Source organism: Pseudopodoces humilis, chromosome 6, assembly GCF_049639895.1.
Source record: "Pseudopodoces humilis isolate 2021_Gansu_Grassland_sample_001 chromosome 6, ASM4963989v1, whole genome shotgun sequence".
NCBI lineage: Eukaryota > Metazoa > Chordata > Aves > Passeriformes > Paridae > Pseudopodoces > Pseudopodoces humilis.
In genome coordinates this window covers 67,860,189-67,874,771 of record NC_142205.1, presented here as the reverse complement: position 1 = coordinate 67,874,771, position 14,583 = coordinate 67,860,189, and the positions used below count along the sequence as shown (strand labels likewise).

Here is a 14,583-nt window from a genome sequence, read left to right as displayed (position 1 = left end):
CCAGAATTACAACTACTGAAACAGAACAAACATTTAATAAAATGGACAGACTAACCAGGATATTTTGCATTTGAAAGGCCTGATGTGCAAAACCTGTGCCAATGTATAAAACTTGTAATAACACATGGCAAGGCACACCATGATAACAAAATATAGCCCCATTAGACAAGAAGTGTGGGGCATACTAACACAAGCAAGGAGAAAAACAAATTAAAAAGGAGGGGCCCCACCATTTCCTTTGCAACAACATATTTTAATTGATATCATTTATATCCTCAATGGATTCACGTTATAACCAGGGCATTATTAAAGACTTACAGTTAATCTGATAAACAGTACAATGCAGCTTTTTGCAAAAACAGATTCTCCTGGGTTTTAGTGATTTATCAAATTAATCTTGCAGGGACTTCCTTTGGGTATAATGGATTCAGAAACTCATATTCAGGGTCCATCTGTATTTCTACATGAACACCCTTATTTCCAATAGATGCTTTTCCAACTGTTAACCCCTCCTGTTCTGGTTATAAAAGATTATGTGCATAAACAAAAAACATTAAACATCTGGGTTTGAGGGAGAATTTTTTTTACTACTGCCTAACTACAATAGAAGTAACTCTCCTAAGTGGTATTTCAAAAAGCAGTAAGAAAACCACTGTGCTTTGTACAAAACTTGAAGGCTGATGAAGCTATTTTATAGTCTGTATGTATGCTATGATTACATAACACACTTAGTGTTTAAGAATGCTGAGGAATAGCAACTCTGACTTAACGCTGGAGTGCACAAACATATCAGCATTTGGTAAGAGAGGCATGAAAACTTCAGGGAGATATTTGGCTTGAGCAAGTGTGACTACAAAAATAAATATCCACACGAAACCAGGTTGGCTTTGCAACCATGAAAGAGAACACCCAAAGGCTTGCATTACAGCAGCTCTCAAGTGACGTGAGCAGCACAGCCCCACATCTCAGGGAAGTCAGTGCCTGCTGTGAGTCTGCCTTCATCTCACTGACCTTTCGATGCTCCTGGAGATTTGCTGCTGAGGAACATTTCTTATTGCACACTGAACACATCAGCTTCTTCCTAGAATTTCCTGAAACAGAAACAAAATACCACCAACATCTTAAAGAGGAAGTGCTAAGAAAGAACCTAAATATTTCCACTGAGCCTGTGACTTTTCACAGGTCATTTGACTGACATAAGATTTTCACATTTGTATCCCATCTTCAAAGTGCTCCGTATCAGGAGTTCTCTGTGGGTGTCCAACAAACCAGTCACTGGTGGAATGTAAATTAAGAAAACCAGAACAATAAAGAAAAAACCTTTCAAATAGATGTTATCATACAGCACCAATCCTACATGAAGAGCACAATTCACAACTGAGAGCAGCTTGCTCGGCAATTGAACAGTTCATTTCATCCAGAAATCAATACAGGAGTTAGAGCAGCAGTGACCAAAAAATACCTCACACTTAAGTCAAAACTATTTACCAATTTTGTTTATTTAGAAAGCATTAAGTGTCCTACTATATAAAATATCATTAATGGTCTTTAATGGAACAAAACAGGGAAATCATATTAGCACCAGATCATGAATTCAAATCTTTTCTAAAATGCAAACTACAAAACAAGCTAGAGGTCAGTTACCAGATATTTTCCTCCCCTTTTCACAGCTGCTTTAAAAAATCACGGAACACTTAATTGAGTTTATCTATTACTTACCTTTAGAGACTCATTTTAGTACCCCACAAAGCCACCATAAACCAAATTCTTTGTTGATAATTTAAGATACCCATGCAGGATAGTTCCTAGCTTAAGTAAAACACATCCATACTACAGTGAACAGCAGAAACATTATTAAAGTAAAAACTTATAAAACTTAAGACAAGTATTTATATACACAAATAGACACAACACAGGAATACACTTAGTCCTTCAGTGTGGAATTCATATCCCACTACATAACTGACAAAAGCTAAGCCTAAACATAACAGTGATCATGGATGAAAAAAAATATTGCTGATACCAAAAAAAGGAGATAATCTTTTGTAAGAATGATTACAGAAAGATTTCGCTATGCTGCAAGAGTTTGGCAGCAGAAAGAGACTGAAAATCCTAAAAAGCATCTCAGTGCTGTCAGCATCAACTGAAGACTGTTTTCTGTGCGCTCTAGAATTCTGCTGCCCCCACACATAATGATATTCCTTTGACACAGAGAGGAAAAACACATAGAGAGTGCAGAATGCCAGAACTGAGATCTGTGTTGTGGACCTGAGAGCGCTATTTTGCCTTTTCATGAGAAGAGAGTGAAGTTTCAGTGGAAATTATTCACAGCACACAGATAGGAAAACATTGGGGCCTAAGAGGACCAGTGGATAGCCTGGTCTGGCTTCCTGCATAACAGATGTTATAGGATACTATGCAATCCTCATCAAGCTTAATCGTTTGATTAGGCAAAGAAAAGACATCCTATTGTGTCCTGGAAATACCAAAAAAATCAAGAACTCATCATTTCCTGTAGCAGTTTGTGCCACCAGCGGTTGATTTTCCTCACTACTGAAACATTTTACTTCATCTACTCTTTGCCTAGTTTAAACTTCTCAAGATTTCTATTACATTTTCTGCAGGAGATTAATGATTCAGGTGGCCTACAGTAATTTCTCCTTGGGGGGGAGGAATAGTAACTCTTGCAATTAAGTTACTTCTTAATTTTCTATTTGATACAAATGAATCCATCAAAAAAGAAACCAAAGACAATGTTTACTCTGATTTGCAAATTTATGGCTAGGAGCATATCAGAGGGTTGTTTTTTTTTTTCTGAAGAAACATTAAATTCTTTCTTACCACTGTGAACATTTTCTTTGTGCTTTTTCAGGGCATCCTTGCTCTTGAACCTCTTCCCGCAGCTATCTGCCTTGCATATGAACCTGGCATCCCCTCTGCACGCCTCCTTGTGCTGCTCATAACTACATGGGACAGCAAAGAGAGAAAACAAAAACCCACATCAGGCAGTGTTCTCCAGAAACCAGAGCTGTAGCAAGTACTCAGAGCTGAACACATGCTGCAGTACAGAGTTCCAAGGCCACCTCATGCATTACTTACAGCAGAGAGGAATGAAAGCATTTGAGTCCTTGCCCTGTTAGGGTTCCCAAACACTACCAAGCTTTTGGAAAGCTAACATGCAAAGGAAGGCCAGCAAGGACATGACAGCAGTCCTCTAACTCGGACACAAAACCTCGATTCCGAGCTGAAGGCACTATTGCAAACAGAGCACTGGAAACTTCTTGAGGAGTCTCCTGGGCTGATATTCTCTGTGCACTGCAGGACACTAAGAGACAAATAAAGGAATAAAATGAAGTAAGGGCAACATTCTACAACTTAGATAGGCTTGCACTAGCTATAAACATATACAGCTCTACAAAAAATAGGCTAACAATCTGTAATTAAATTATAATAAAAAATAATACATCTATCCAATTGTAAGAAAATACATAGTAAACAAGAGAAGAAAACCAGTTATGTTTCTGTGCAGAAGCATAATTCTAAGATATATGACTTTAGCTACAAAACTGCGTATTTACACTCTCAAGGACACTAAAGACATGTTCTTAAATCTCACATCTTTCACATTTCTATTTTGTTTTTCATCACCCAAATATTTAATTAAGCAAACATGAAGTACTGGTTTTCCTCTTTTTCCCCCCCTTAAATCTTATTTTAATTCTGTACCAGCATCCACAGCTTGAAAATTACACCTCCTAAACTACTAAATGTTCCACCGATGGAGACCAGTAATGCTGCACCAAACTGCTGCTCTCGTCTGGTCTCCAGAGTATGAATTTAACACATAAAAAATTGTCAATATTTTTGCAATTCCCATTGAATTCTACAACAAATGAGAAATTAAGACATTAAAAGACTAAAGCAAAGGGTAAGGGTATAAATACAGATGCATAAAAACTAAACCTTAGCTTGTGATTAGGTCAAGAGAAATAAAGGATTGAATGAAAGTGATTTAAATGATCCCTGAAAAAACACTCCTGTTTCTACTCACTGTCTTTGTAGAGCTTGTTTAACAGGGAATTTCTTTCCACAATTTCGGCACTTAAATTCCTTTTCCTCACTGGGTTTTTGGTGCAAAGTCTGCAGGTGCTCAGCTAGAATCTCCTGGCTGGCGAAACTGGATTCACAGTTTGGGCATGCATGGTCCTGTTTACAGGTGAGGGGATCTGCATGATTGGAAGCAAAACCAATGTAAAGGAGTAGGTCCCAGGATTTTTGGTTACATTAAGAGAGACTCTCTGCCAGAAACAGATTATGCAAAATGGTGGCATGAAAATCACAAAAAACAAGGTCTCTGAAGGGATTATAGGCAGCCTATTATTAAGTGGATTACATTACTGAAAATGGATGGGAAGTTTTAACATGGGTGTGGACTGCTGGCCCAAATTAGTCATTCAACTCAATTAGAACTCAGTGCAATTAGTCTTACATAAATTGATCTGTATCTTTGACAAAGATGCTAAGAATTCCCCAGACAGCTCAGCTCACCCTCCTTTTCCTAGACATCTTACTTTAGGATTGGCTGAATAGCTTTATGGGAAGTTTTAATCCTCTCCCATCTAAGTAAGAAGCAAACTACCCCTCTCAGAGCAAAAGCTAAGTATTTGTAAGCCTGTGTGTCAGGTGAAACAAACTCAGTCTTTAGTTCAAAAATTAATGGTTACCTTTTAAGAAATCCAGGCTCACTCATTCACTCAGTAATTCACAAGACTGGCTGCTCCTTATAAGGCAAAGAAGCTCAACTCAAACTCAAATAAAGAGATAAAAATAACACAAGAACTCAGACTAAGTCCCGGGGACCTTCCAGTTCCCCAGTCCTATACAGTTAGTGTTCTCATTCTCCATTACCACTTTTAAGCTCTCAAGTTACCCTACATTTTACATATTGCTCACCTGCAATCTTTTCACCAGCTGGTTGCACTTCTTTATTGCTGCCACTGTCTTCATCTTCCTGGATAACTGTTACTTCCTCCTCCTCCTCCTCCTCTTCTTCCATGTCACTGTCCAAGTACCCAATCAGAAGTTCTGTGTCTGTTTCAATATCTTCCACAGCCAGATAGAAAATATTTTCCCCTTCCTGAAACAAATAGGAAGTAGAAGCAATAAATAATTGCCAGAAAAACAAAAGTAGGAGACAAAAAAAACAAGTATGAGATGCTAAACTAATGTTATCCCTCAGCCACAGAAGGGTTGGCTCCATTCCTCAGAGATCACAACACTGTAACAGGCTTGCTAAGACTTCTTTCCCAGTCTGGCTGCATGGATAGGGTGCATTTGTGTTCTGCTATTTTGGGAATATTCCCCTACCTCACCTGTGAGACTTTTCCACTATTTCCTGTAGCTTAGATCAAGGTGGAGGTGGCATTGAAGTCATCTCCTGCCACACTTGACAACTTCAGGGTTTGAAAAGGAAATATTCGAGGATTAGGAAAAAGCAGAATTTAGATAACCAGCACAGTTTTATCTCTCTCCCCAGCTGACTGCAGGAATTCTAACACAGTTTTCAGCAGTATGTTTACATAGTGTTATTTTCTCTCTTTTTTTCTCTCCTTAAGATTCCCAGCCTTCTACAGCAGGCTTTCACCCCTAGTCAGTTATCTCCACTATCAAATTGGCAGGCACATCTGGAAAATGCACTTTAAACCCTGTGCTGGTTTAAATCAGTGCAGATCCACAAAAGGCCAAAGGATCCAGTCCCGATTCTGCTCAACAGCACAAACTACATAACAATAAGCTCCAAAAGCTTCTTGATAATGCCTGGACAAGCTTCCAAATAGCTACATAAGCTAACAACTTTGGGCTTTGACAATAATTCACTGAAGTTACCAAGGCCAGCACTATGGGGTGTGGGGAGGAATCCATGCATCTGTCCCCTAAACTGATATTCTGTAAGATAGAGATACCTTTTTCTTTCTATATGTGAACCAAATTCTTTAGGTACTGCCCAAAGCACTGAAGGAGACTCATTTTTATGCAGTGAAGACTCCCAAGTTCTATCATAAATCTCAAAGCTTATCTGGTTAACACCCAGAAAAGTTAACTGAGGCTTCTTTGCCCTGCATCTATCTAGCCATATATTTTGTAACAAGCTCCCTTGAGCAAGGACAAGATAATGATTTTTAATTTTTGTAATACGCTAAGATTAATTTAAACTGTCAACAGGGATGTAGCATTCCTTGAGCTGCAGAAGGTCTGTTATATTTTACAAAGATATTGTCACACAGGAGTGAAACCTACTTAATTCAGTAGACTTGATACAGCTGCTCCTTTGAAGAATGCACCACTTCTCTGTCCTTATCTCAACAGCAGCATTGAAAAACAAAAAGTTATGATTTTTTTTCCTCAAGATCTGTTCTGCAGTCCAGATATCTATCAGCACACCAACCTAACCTCTGTACACATCTACAGCTTGCTGGGTTTCATATGTCTCTGTCAAGTTGCAGAAACCTTTAATTTAGTACAGTCTAAAGTCAAAACAAATCCTCTTGACATGAGGAAAAGTATAAAGTCTTTCTACACTCAGTTTCCACACAGACGGGATAAAACCACTGTGGTAAATCTCTAATACATCTAACAATACTGTTTAGGACAACTTTATTCTAAAAGTGAGACAACCTCATGAAGAGAAGCACGTGTCTATGACTGGATTACCAAAAATAATAATGAAAATAGTTCTAAAATTAAGGATTTTGAAAATTTGAAAATTGAAAGAAAAAAAAGGAAAAGTCATGTATCCCAGGCTAAAATGAAGCCCCAAATACTAGGAGCTGTCAAAGTTTGAGTGCTCTGGGTTACATTTGCATTGGAAAGAAAACAGCTTTGTTGCCAGCCCAGTCTAAACTAATTTCTCCTCCAAGGTTAATTTGTTTGGCTTTTCCATCCAAACAAATGCTAATAGCCAGGTATTCAGAGCACTAATTAATCAAGATAGACCCACTTGCTGTAGTAGCTCCTCAAGGCAGCGTTTTGAGCAAAAGCAATAGAAGCTCCTCCAGAAACCACAAAAGAATTTACATCTCTCCCTCCACCAGCAGCACCTGCATGGATCACATTAATCTACATGTAGACACAGTAAACACAGTAAACAGTCTTTTAAATAATTTTAATAACCCTTCTGTTTCTAAGAACACATCTGCAGCCATTCCACTGGCCTGTGTGCTTAGACCATGCTGGCTGTTTTCCTAACACTCATCTGCAGCAGACCACAATGGTCCTTGGGAGAAAACTCCAAGTGCTTGCTCATCATGGTGGCACCACAACCTCCCTTCATGTTATTCCTGGGTTACCATTCAATTATGTTTTTCTCACCTCTACCTTCACTGTCGTCTTTTACACTATAAGCCACACAGACCTGCTCAGCAAATACACTTTTCCCGTTCCAACAGCCCTTGCTATCTCCTTTTTGGTCCACTACAGGTACCTCTTCCATGCAGACTTTTGGCTTTTCCATACAGTTACACACCTTCGTTATCTGCTTTGTAAGAGGGAACACAGAATCACTGGCAGCCCGTCACACTTTCATCCAAAAGCATAAAACACTTATGTCATCACTCCTGGAAATTTAAAACACAGTCTTGTGTTACCTGAGGGAGTGTAGGGCTTTTCCATCCTTCATAGCCTGCGCAGCTGGCTCCAACCCAGCCTTTCTAATCCTTACCCACCTTGCCTCTGTGCCCACAGAGTGTTACCTGACTTCCCTCTGTATCTGACTCCCTGGCAGCAAACCAGCTCTTCAGCCTACCTGTTCTGCCACTTCTCCCTGGCTACCCCTCCAAACAAGCACATTGCCTTTCCCACTCTTTCCCTGCAGCTCCAGGATGTCAACTTTGGCAAAGGTAAAACCAATACAGGAAATGTCTGAGGGCAGAAACTGCAATCCAGGAAATAGGTGGAGATGGTTTCACACATAGCCCAGAATTCAGATTAAACCTCATCTAAAACACAGCACCTGAGCCACACATGCGTAAGATCCAGAAGCCTCAGCTCTCTCCTGATCTATTCCTATGGAGTTATATTGCATGGCAAGGCAGAAAACCTCTGAGACACAAACGTGAAACTAAACAGAACACAAGGCTAAACTAGCACAGCAATTCTGACATTTCTCCACACTGCAGTTTTCAGTAACAGCCCCCAGTGAAGGCCAGAATATTTTTCCATCTGAATATTCTGTGTTAGGACAGGCTTTAAGGTCCTCAAAAACCTTATGAGATAATTTAGCAGATTTTTATTTGTTTCTATCATTTTCCTTATAATACTTTTCCATACCACTGGTATGCACTGGATATTCCATTAAAACTTCTATTTCACAAGTTCAGGTCATTTACTGGAAAGATAATAATGAACATGAATTGTTCACACTGCTCTCTCTTGTGAGCCTTACTTTGCATTTTCTAACAATGACTGTGCACTGATGAGGAGTTAATCACACCTCCTGTATGAGAGACTTTCATATCTGCTACCATAAGAAGGACAACAAATTTAATAAGAAATGAAATTTTGTTTTTTTGGCACAGGAAAACCAAAATTTTTTTTGTCTGGCTTCAAAATAAACTGTAACTCTTTAGTCAGACTAATCCTTGGTGGAAAAAAATCATCTCATGATGAAAAAGCAAAACAGTAATTTTAACAAATGCTGATAAATAATTCTCCTTTTCCTAATTGTTTGCCAATTTGGATTATATCAGCAAATACCTTAAGTTAGCCTGAAATAATATTTTGTAAAGTATACATTTTGAGAAAAAAAATTACAGAGTCACATAATTCTTACTTATGTGGGAGTGGGAGAAATTAATTTACTGTGAAGCTGAGCTGTTAAAAAAAACCAAAAAACAGAGAGCTAATTTCTTTAGTAATCCCCCAAAGAACAACAGCTGGAAATGGAAAGGTATCCCTGTCTCTGTTGTATCCTGTAAAGTCACAGAATGCTTCCAAAACTGAGCAATTAAACAGACTAAGACTCTTCAGCTTGAGAGAAGAGCTGTCAAATAAGAGTGAAAGGATAGAATTTCATAAAATCAAAGATGGCATAGAAAAATAAAGTAACTATTCACTGTTATACAAGAATTAGGAAATAAAGTGAAATTAAGGAGTGTCTAGAAGAAAAACAGAAGCATGTTCCAACATAATTAAAGCAGCAGAACTCATTACCACAGAGTGCTGCAAATGACAACTATAAAAATGAAAAAATAAGCTGGATAAATTCAGATCAACAGCAAAGACAAGAAAATTACCTTTTTTATTAATTTATCCTCAGGCACTACGTGATCATCCTATCAGATATTTAGATTGTTCAATTTTCTGTTTCCTACTTAAATATTTTCAGCACCATGCTTCCTTTCAAACCTGTCACACTTTCATAATTCATTATATAATAATGTGTTATGTACATTATATGATACTATTAATTTTATTGAACCATAATGTAAATGCATGATTCTGCTTTACACACACCTAGGCCCACACCCAAGTTTGGTATGAAACACATACAGGGCTCTAAATAATTAGTCCTTAAACCTTTCAAATAGCATCAGATTCCAAGGACTTTTCTGGTCTTTCATCCTACCACTCTTATTTGTGGTATCATCTTAAGCACAAGAGTTCTCTTTTAAAAAGAAAGGCAGAGAAAGAAAAGCAGATCACTACTTTCCTCAGACCTTGCAATTTTATTACAAGACACAAAGACCAACGAGGAGATCAAATTAGTAAATCAGTGACAGGAAGTGAATGGTAGGAATCCACCAAATCTACCTGGATGGCTGCCAGGTTCTTCTGTTCCTGGGATGGAGCCTCATGGACAAACCGTAGCCAGTTCGAATGGCGTGGGTTGCTGGCATCCAGGACATAAAGGACCTCGCCTTTGTTCCCACGAACCTGAAACATTAAAAAAAAGCCAAACAAAAAAACCCAAGCAAAATTGAAATTAAAAAAACAAATATGTCCAGGTTTTGTCCACTCAGTGAAAAAAAACACTTTAAAAAAAGAATTGTGCCCACAAGATACATCCATCTCCTTATCTAGACCTTTTGGCTACCATTACAGATCCATAAAATTCATCTGATTGCTACAATTTTGACATAATTCCAACTTACATTGAAAAAAGGAAATAATGGAAATAAAAACTTAATATTAACTAAGTCATTCTTCCCCCTCAAAACACATACTGCTATACAAATACATCTGCAACTGCCAAAAAATCCCGTTTGTTTCATTTTAAATAATAGATCACTTGAATCTCCACTGATCCAGACAACAGAGAGCCATGCAAAAAGGTCATGCAGCCACACTATTATTCCATGTGATTTATTTATATAATGAATGGATTTTATTTTCCATCTGTCAAGAAGTAGTATCCAGGGCAGGTATTTCCTAAGAGCCAGGGAATTTGGCTATATAAGACCAAAATTTGATTGCCTTTGTGGCTTTGTATATAAATTGCTCACATTCTTGCTATATTTGTTTCTAATAGAATGCACTATCATATTTCTTCAGTACGACTGCTTCAATTACCAAAACGTTTAGGGCATTATTAAAAAGACAAAAACTGTATTCCATTACAATAATAGCTGGTGACAGCATGTTGTTCTCAGATTAAGAAAAAAAAAAAAAAAGAATTATTGTAGTTCTGCAAACAAGTAAGGATCTTCAAAATTCATTACTGCTCTTCTGAAGGAAAAAGGACACATCACCAAAAGGTGCCAACATTCAAACTTTAAAAGCTCTTACTTTCCAACACATGGATTAACCACAGTGAGAAGTGTCAAACCTACACATTGAAATGCATCTGGAAACAATATTATCTGACACTAATGGTTTCCCAGAGAGGCCATGGATGTCCCATCCCTGGGAGTGCTCAAGGCCAGATGGGATGGGGCCCTGAGCAACCTGATCTAATGAGTGGCATCCCTGTCCCTGGCAGGAGGGCTGGAGCTGGATGGTCTTTAAGGTGCTTTCCAACCCAAACCATTCTGTGATACTGTAATAATCACCCAGTTCTACAGAGGCTTTGTGCTTTAGCTACCCAAGCACAAGTTACAGGAGCCCACCACGTAGATCCTATAAAGGCTTACATCAAACCTTGAGTTGGAATGAGAAGCAATCCAGGTCCTATTATAAAAACTATACATTACACTATCTAACTTTTCATCAATTTTTCTTTACTTGCTTGATCATTAAATTATATAAGAATAATTTATATTTGCTTCAGTGATACACAGTCATCTCGGTTATGCTTTCAGTCTCTGCCAATCCACAAAGGGATGCCAAACACGAAGCAGAGCTTTAACACATAAGGAAACTATCGATAAAGGAATATGATAAATCCCTTAAAAACATTCTGTATTTTCTACTGCCTTTTTCACCTCATAAAGAAATAATGCTGCATTGAATATACAGATGTGAGCATGAAAAGTCATGAAAAAGTGCAAAAACATGGTACTTAGCATGGACTAGAGTGGTGCCATGAACCAATCCTTTTCTGGTTGCATGAATAGGGAGTTTCCTAAATGAACTGATGGCAGTGGATCCCAAACCTAGCACTTAAAAGCAACACCTCAAATGTATACATATACCCTTGTTATGTATCTGAAACCCAAGAATTATCTTCTTGACAATCAGCACAAAAGGTGTCACTGAACGAATTCAGTGCAATGCTTTCAACATAAGATGAAGCACACTACGCTCCCTGTCACCACACAGGGTGAGGTTCCACCTCAAAGCCAGTCAGGACAATTTGAATGATGCCACATTAACAAGCACCAGGAGGGTGCAGAAACAGAAGAGCTCAGGAGCAGAACTGGTCAATGTGTAAGCTCCCCCCATACCAACCCCTCAGAGGCGTAAATAACACCTAAGCTGTGGCAGTGCCCACCAACAACAGGCACCACTCCATCTGCCAGCCTTTTATGCTGCAATGAAATTACCCCCACGTTTCCAAAATACATCCAAATTTGTCACTTATGCTACTTCTAAATCCTCACAAGTGTATTGCAAATGCCACACCATGCACACCTGGGAAGAGAAGAAGAACAAAACTTCACTGCAAGTAAGCAGATGGCTACTTTTGGTGAAGGCAGTAAGCTCACTGCCTGCTTTCTGGAAACCATTTTCTGAACATTTCTAAATGGAAAAATCTATGTTCATCAAACAATCATGTAGAGAAAAGTACTGGTTTCTGCATTGCTTCTTTTTTGATTAGCTGAAAATATGATCTTTATTGCTGTAGCATAAAACAGCTAGATGCAATACTTCTGCATCCTGAGTTCAGACCATCATAGAGCTCACTGCAGAGTAGAAACTCACATTTTAACATTGCTGGAGAAAGCATTAAAATAACTCCAGCAAAAGAAACCTGAGGCAGCAACTCCCGATCTGCTTACTCAGTAAGAAGTCTGGGACAGAGACAGCATGTGCCATTTTCCTTCAGCCAAAACATACAGCAAGTTTTCCATGCTAATGAAGCTCCTTCTGGTGCATGACATTCCCTGACCCTGCCAGGGACAGAAGGGTACAGGAAGCTCACTCCTAGACTCCTGCAAACATTCTGTGGAGCTTTCAGGAGCGGGGTTGAACTTCCATTTCTCTGGAATGATACCCAAATCTCCCTTAAGCAAACTGTGTGTGATCTACAGTAAGTTCAGACAGGAATAGGAATGCCTCAGCCCAGCAAGATGCGTTTTCCAACATCTTAAATATATCCCATAACTGAGGATGGGAAATTAACACTCTTGGCTACTTCCAGGAGCAGATCCTTCTCATCACCAAAACCAAAAGATCATTAACGGGACTGCTCAAAAAGTCACTAAAATTAATGCAAAGTCATACATTTAACATGGAAAAATATGACTAAAACAAATTTTAACAGAGTTGATTATGACAACATTAATAACCTCTCTGGACAGCTGCTTATTCCATTGGAGAATAATTTACCAAAATTGAAATTCTGGGACATAAGACTTGCATATAAGATAGAGCACCAATTTCTGATTTGTGTAAAAGCCCAGATCATTTAAGAAATGAGAAAAACAAAAGCATTGAAAAATAAACAAAGATTCACCCAAAAACATTTAAATGCAAACGGTTTTCTATGTAAACAGTATTTGAGGAACAATGACTGGGAAGGTAGACTTCATACAGAAAAAAATAAAGACTATATTGTTCAGAACTAGATTAATAATATTATATTCACCTTGACAGCAAACACAGAATTCATCTAATTAAGATTTCTTTTACCATGAATCTATGGACATAATTTGACTTAATGTCTTGTGTGTAAGAGCCTTCCTATGCCAGAAGAACATTTTATAGGCAAGATACCAAAGAAGGAAGAAAAATAAAATATAAGAGGAAAGCCACCAAAACACACCAAGCTTCATGTGCTTGACTTCTTATACCTTGATCCTAAACACCACAGCTCTGATCCAAAGCTGGCTGCAGCCAAGAGCAGATTCTCTGTTGCCTTCACTAGTTTTCAGGCAGGCTTATTTAACTGAAAACAACTGTCACAGCAAAAGTGTTGAGAGTTAAGCAGCAGAAATGTAAGTTCATTTCATTTTCTTATATAAATAAACACAAACATTGGCTACCACTGAAAGACTGATTTCTAATCTCTTTGGTTTTAATGTAACAATGAAGAAAACATGATCCTGGCAGATAGACAGAAACCCAACCTGAAATATGTAACATTCAGCATTACATGGCGTATTATGTTCCATCCAACCCTGACCAACATTTCTTCATGGTATGTCAGAGTGTTTGAAGAAGGACAAAATCTTTCCAGCCCTCCCTGTTTCAACATTTGCCAAAGTCATCACCAGAAGTAGATGCCTGCCACAATCCAACAGGAGTGAAATGAATTCCCCTTTCTTGGTTAAGGATAATGAAGAAAAGGAACCGAACGTACGTACATGAACTGATATCTTCCCCTCACAAAGGCACATCTGAGCCTCCACAGCAAAAATGTCTGTGAACTTTTAATACCTGAAAATGATTTCCTGCTTGCCTTGAAGCACTTGCTTCTCCAGCAAATACACACAGCTCTAAGCTGCTATGCCAAGTTTACTAACACACACAAAGAAGTATTTAATCAAGGTGTTATTGGATTGCTAAGAGTAAGAACAAAACTGTCAATTCATCACCAGCAACGAGCTGTGTCCTTCACCAGTACACTCAGAGATCTGGGGGACAACTGAAGATGTGTCTTTTTAACAGAAAGAAAGAGAAAGCACACAGCCACTTGGACGTTTCTTGGCTTTTTATTATCACTCTTAACTAAATGGTTACCACAGGTTTGTTGGGGATTTTTATTTTTTTTCCTTTCACACCACTCAAAAATAAAACATTTCAGCCTGTAGCTCTTTACAAAGATAACGGCAAGATCATGGATGTTTCCCACCCACTGGAATGAATCTTCCACTTCCCCAGAATCTGCTGAATGAACAAGTATAAACCTTTTGATGTCTTCGCAACTATGCATGTTACAGGCAGAGTAATGGCATCCCACTACATTTAATTTAAAGAGAAACTCTA

The 14,583-nt window shown here is 38.4% G+C and overlaps 1 protein-coding gene across 4 annotated transcripts in view; it reads right to left on the bottom strand.

The window, feature by feature from the left end:
- The window catches only part of PRDM5 (PR/SET domain 5), a 73,070-nt gene that overhangs the window by 37,005 nt on the left and 21,482 nt on the right, over positions 1-14,583 (bottom strand). For all 4 annotated transcript variants that reach the window (XM_088056490.1, XM_088056491.1, XM_088056492.1 and 1 more), the window contains 6 exons: positions 9,808-9,930; positions 4,954-5,137; positions 4,052-4,226; positions 3,233-3,325; positions 2,842-2,963; positions 1,012-1,091 (listed from right to left, as the gene is read on the bottom strand). In XM_088056490.1, the coding sequence (XP_087912616.1) occupies positions 1,012-1,091; positions 2,842-2,963; positions 3,233-3,325; positions 4,052-4,226; positions 4,954-5,137; positions 9,808-9,930 (777 nt within the window). The remainder of the gene's footprint in view (positions 1-1,011; positions 1,092-2,841; positions 2,964-3,232; positions 3,326-4,051; positions 4,227-4,953; positions 5,138-9,807; positions 9,931-14,583) is intronic.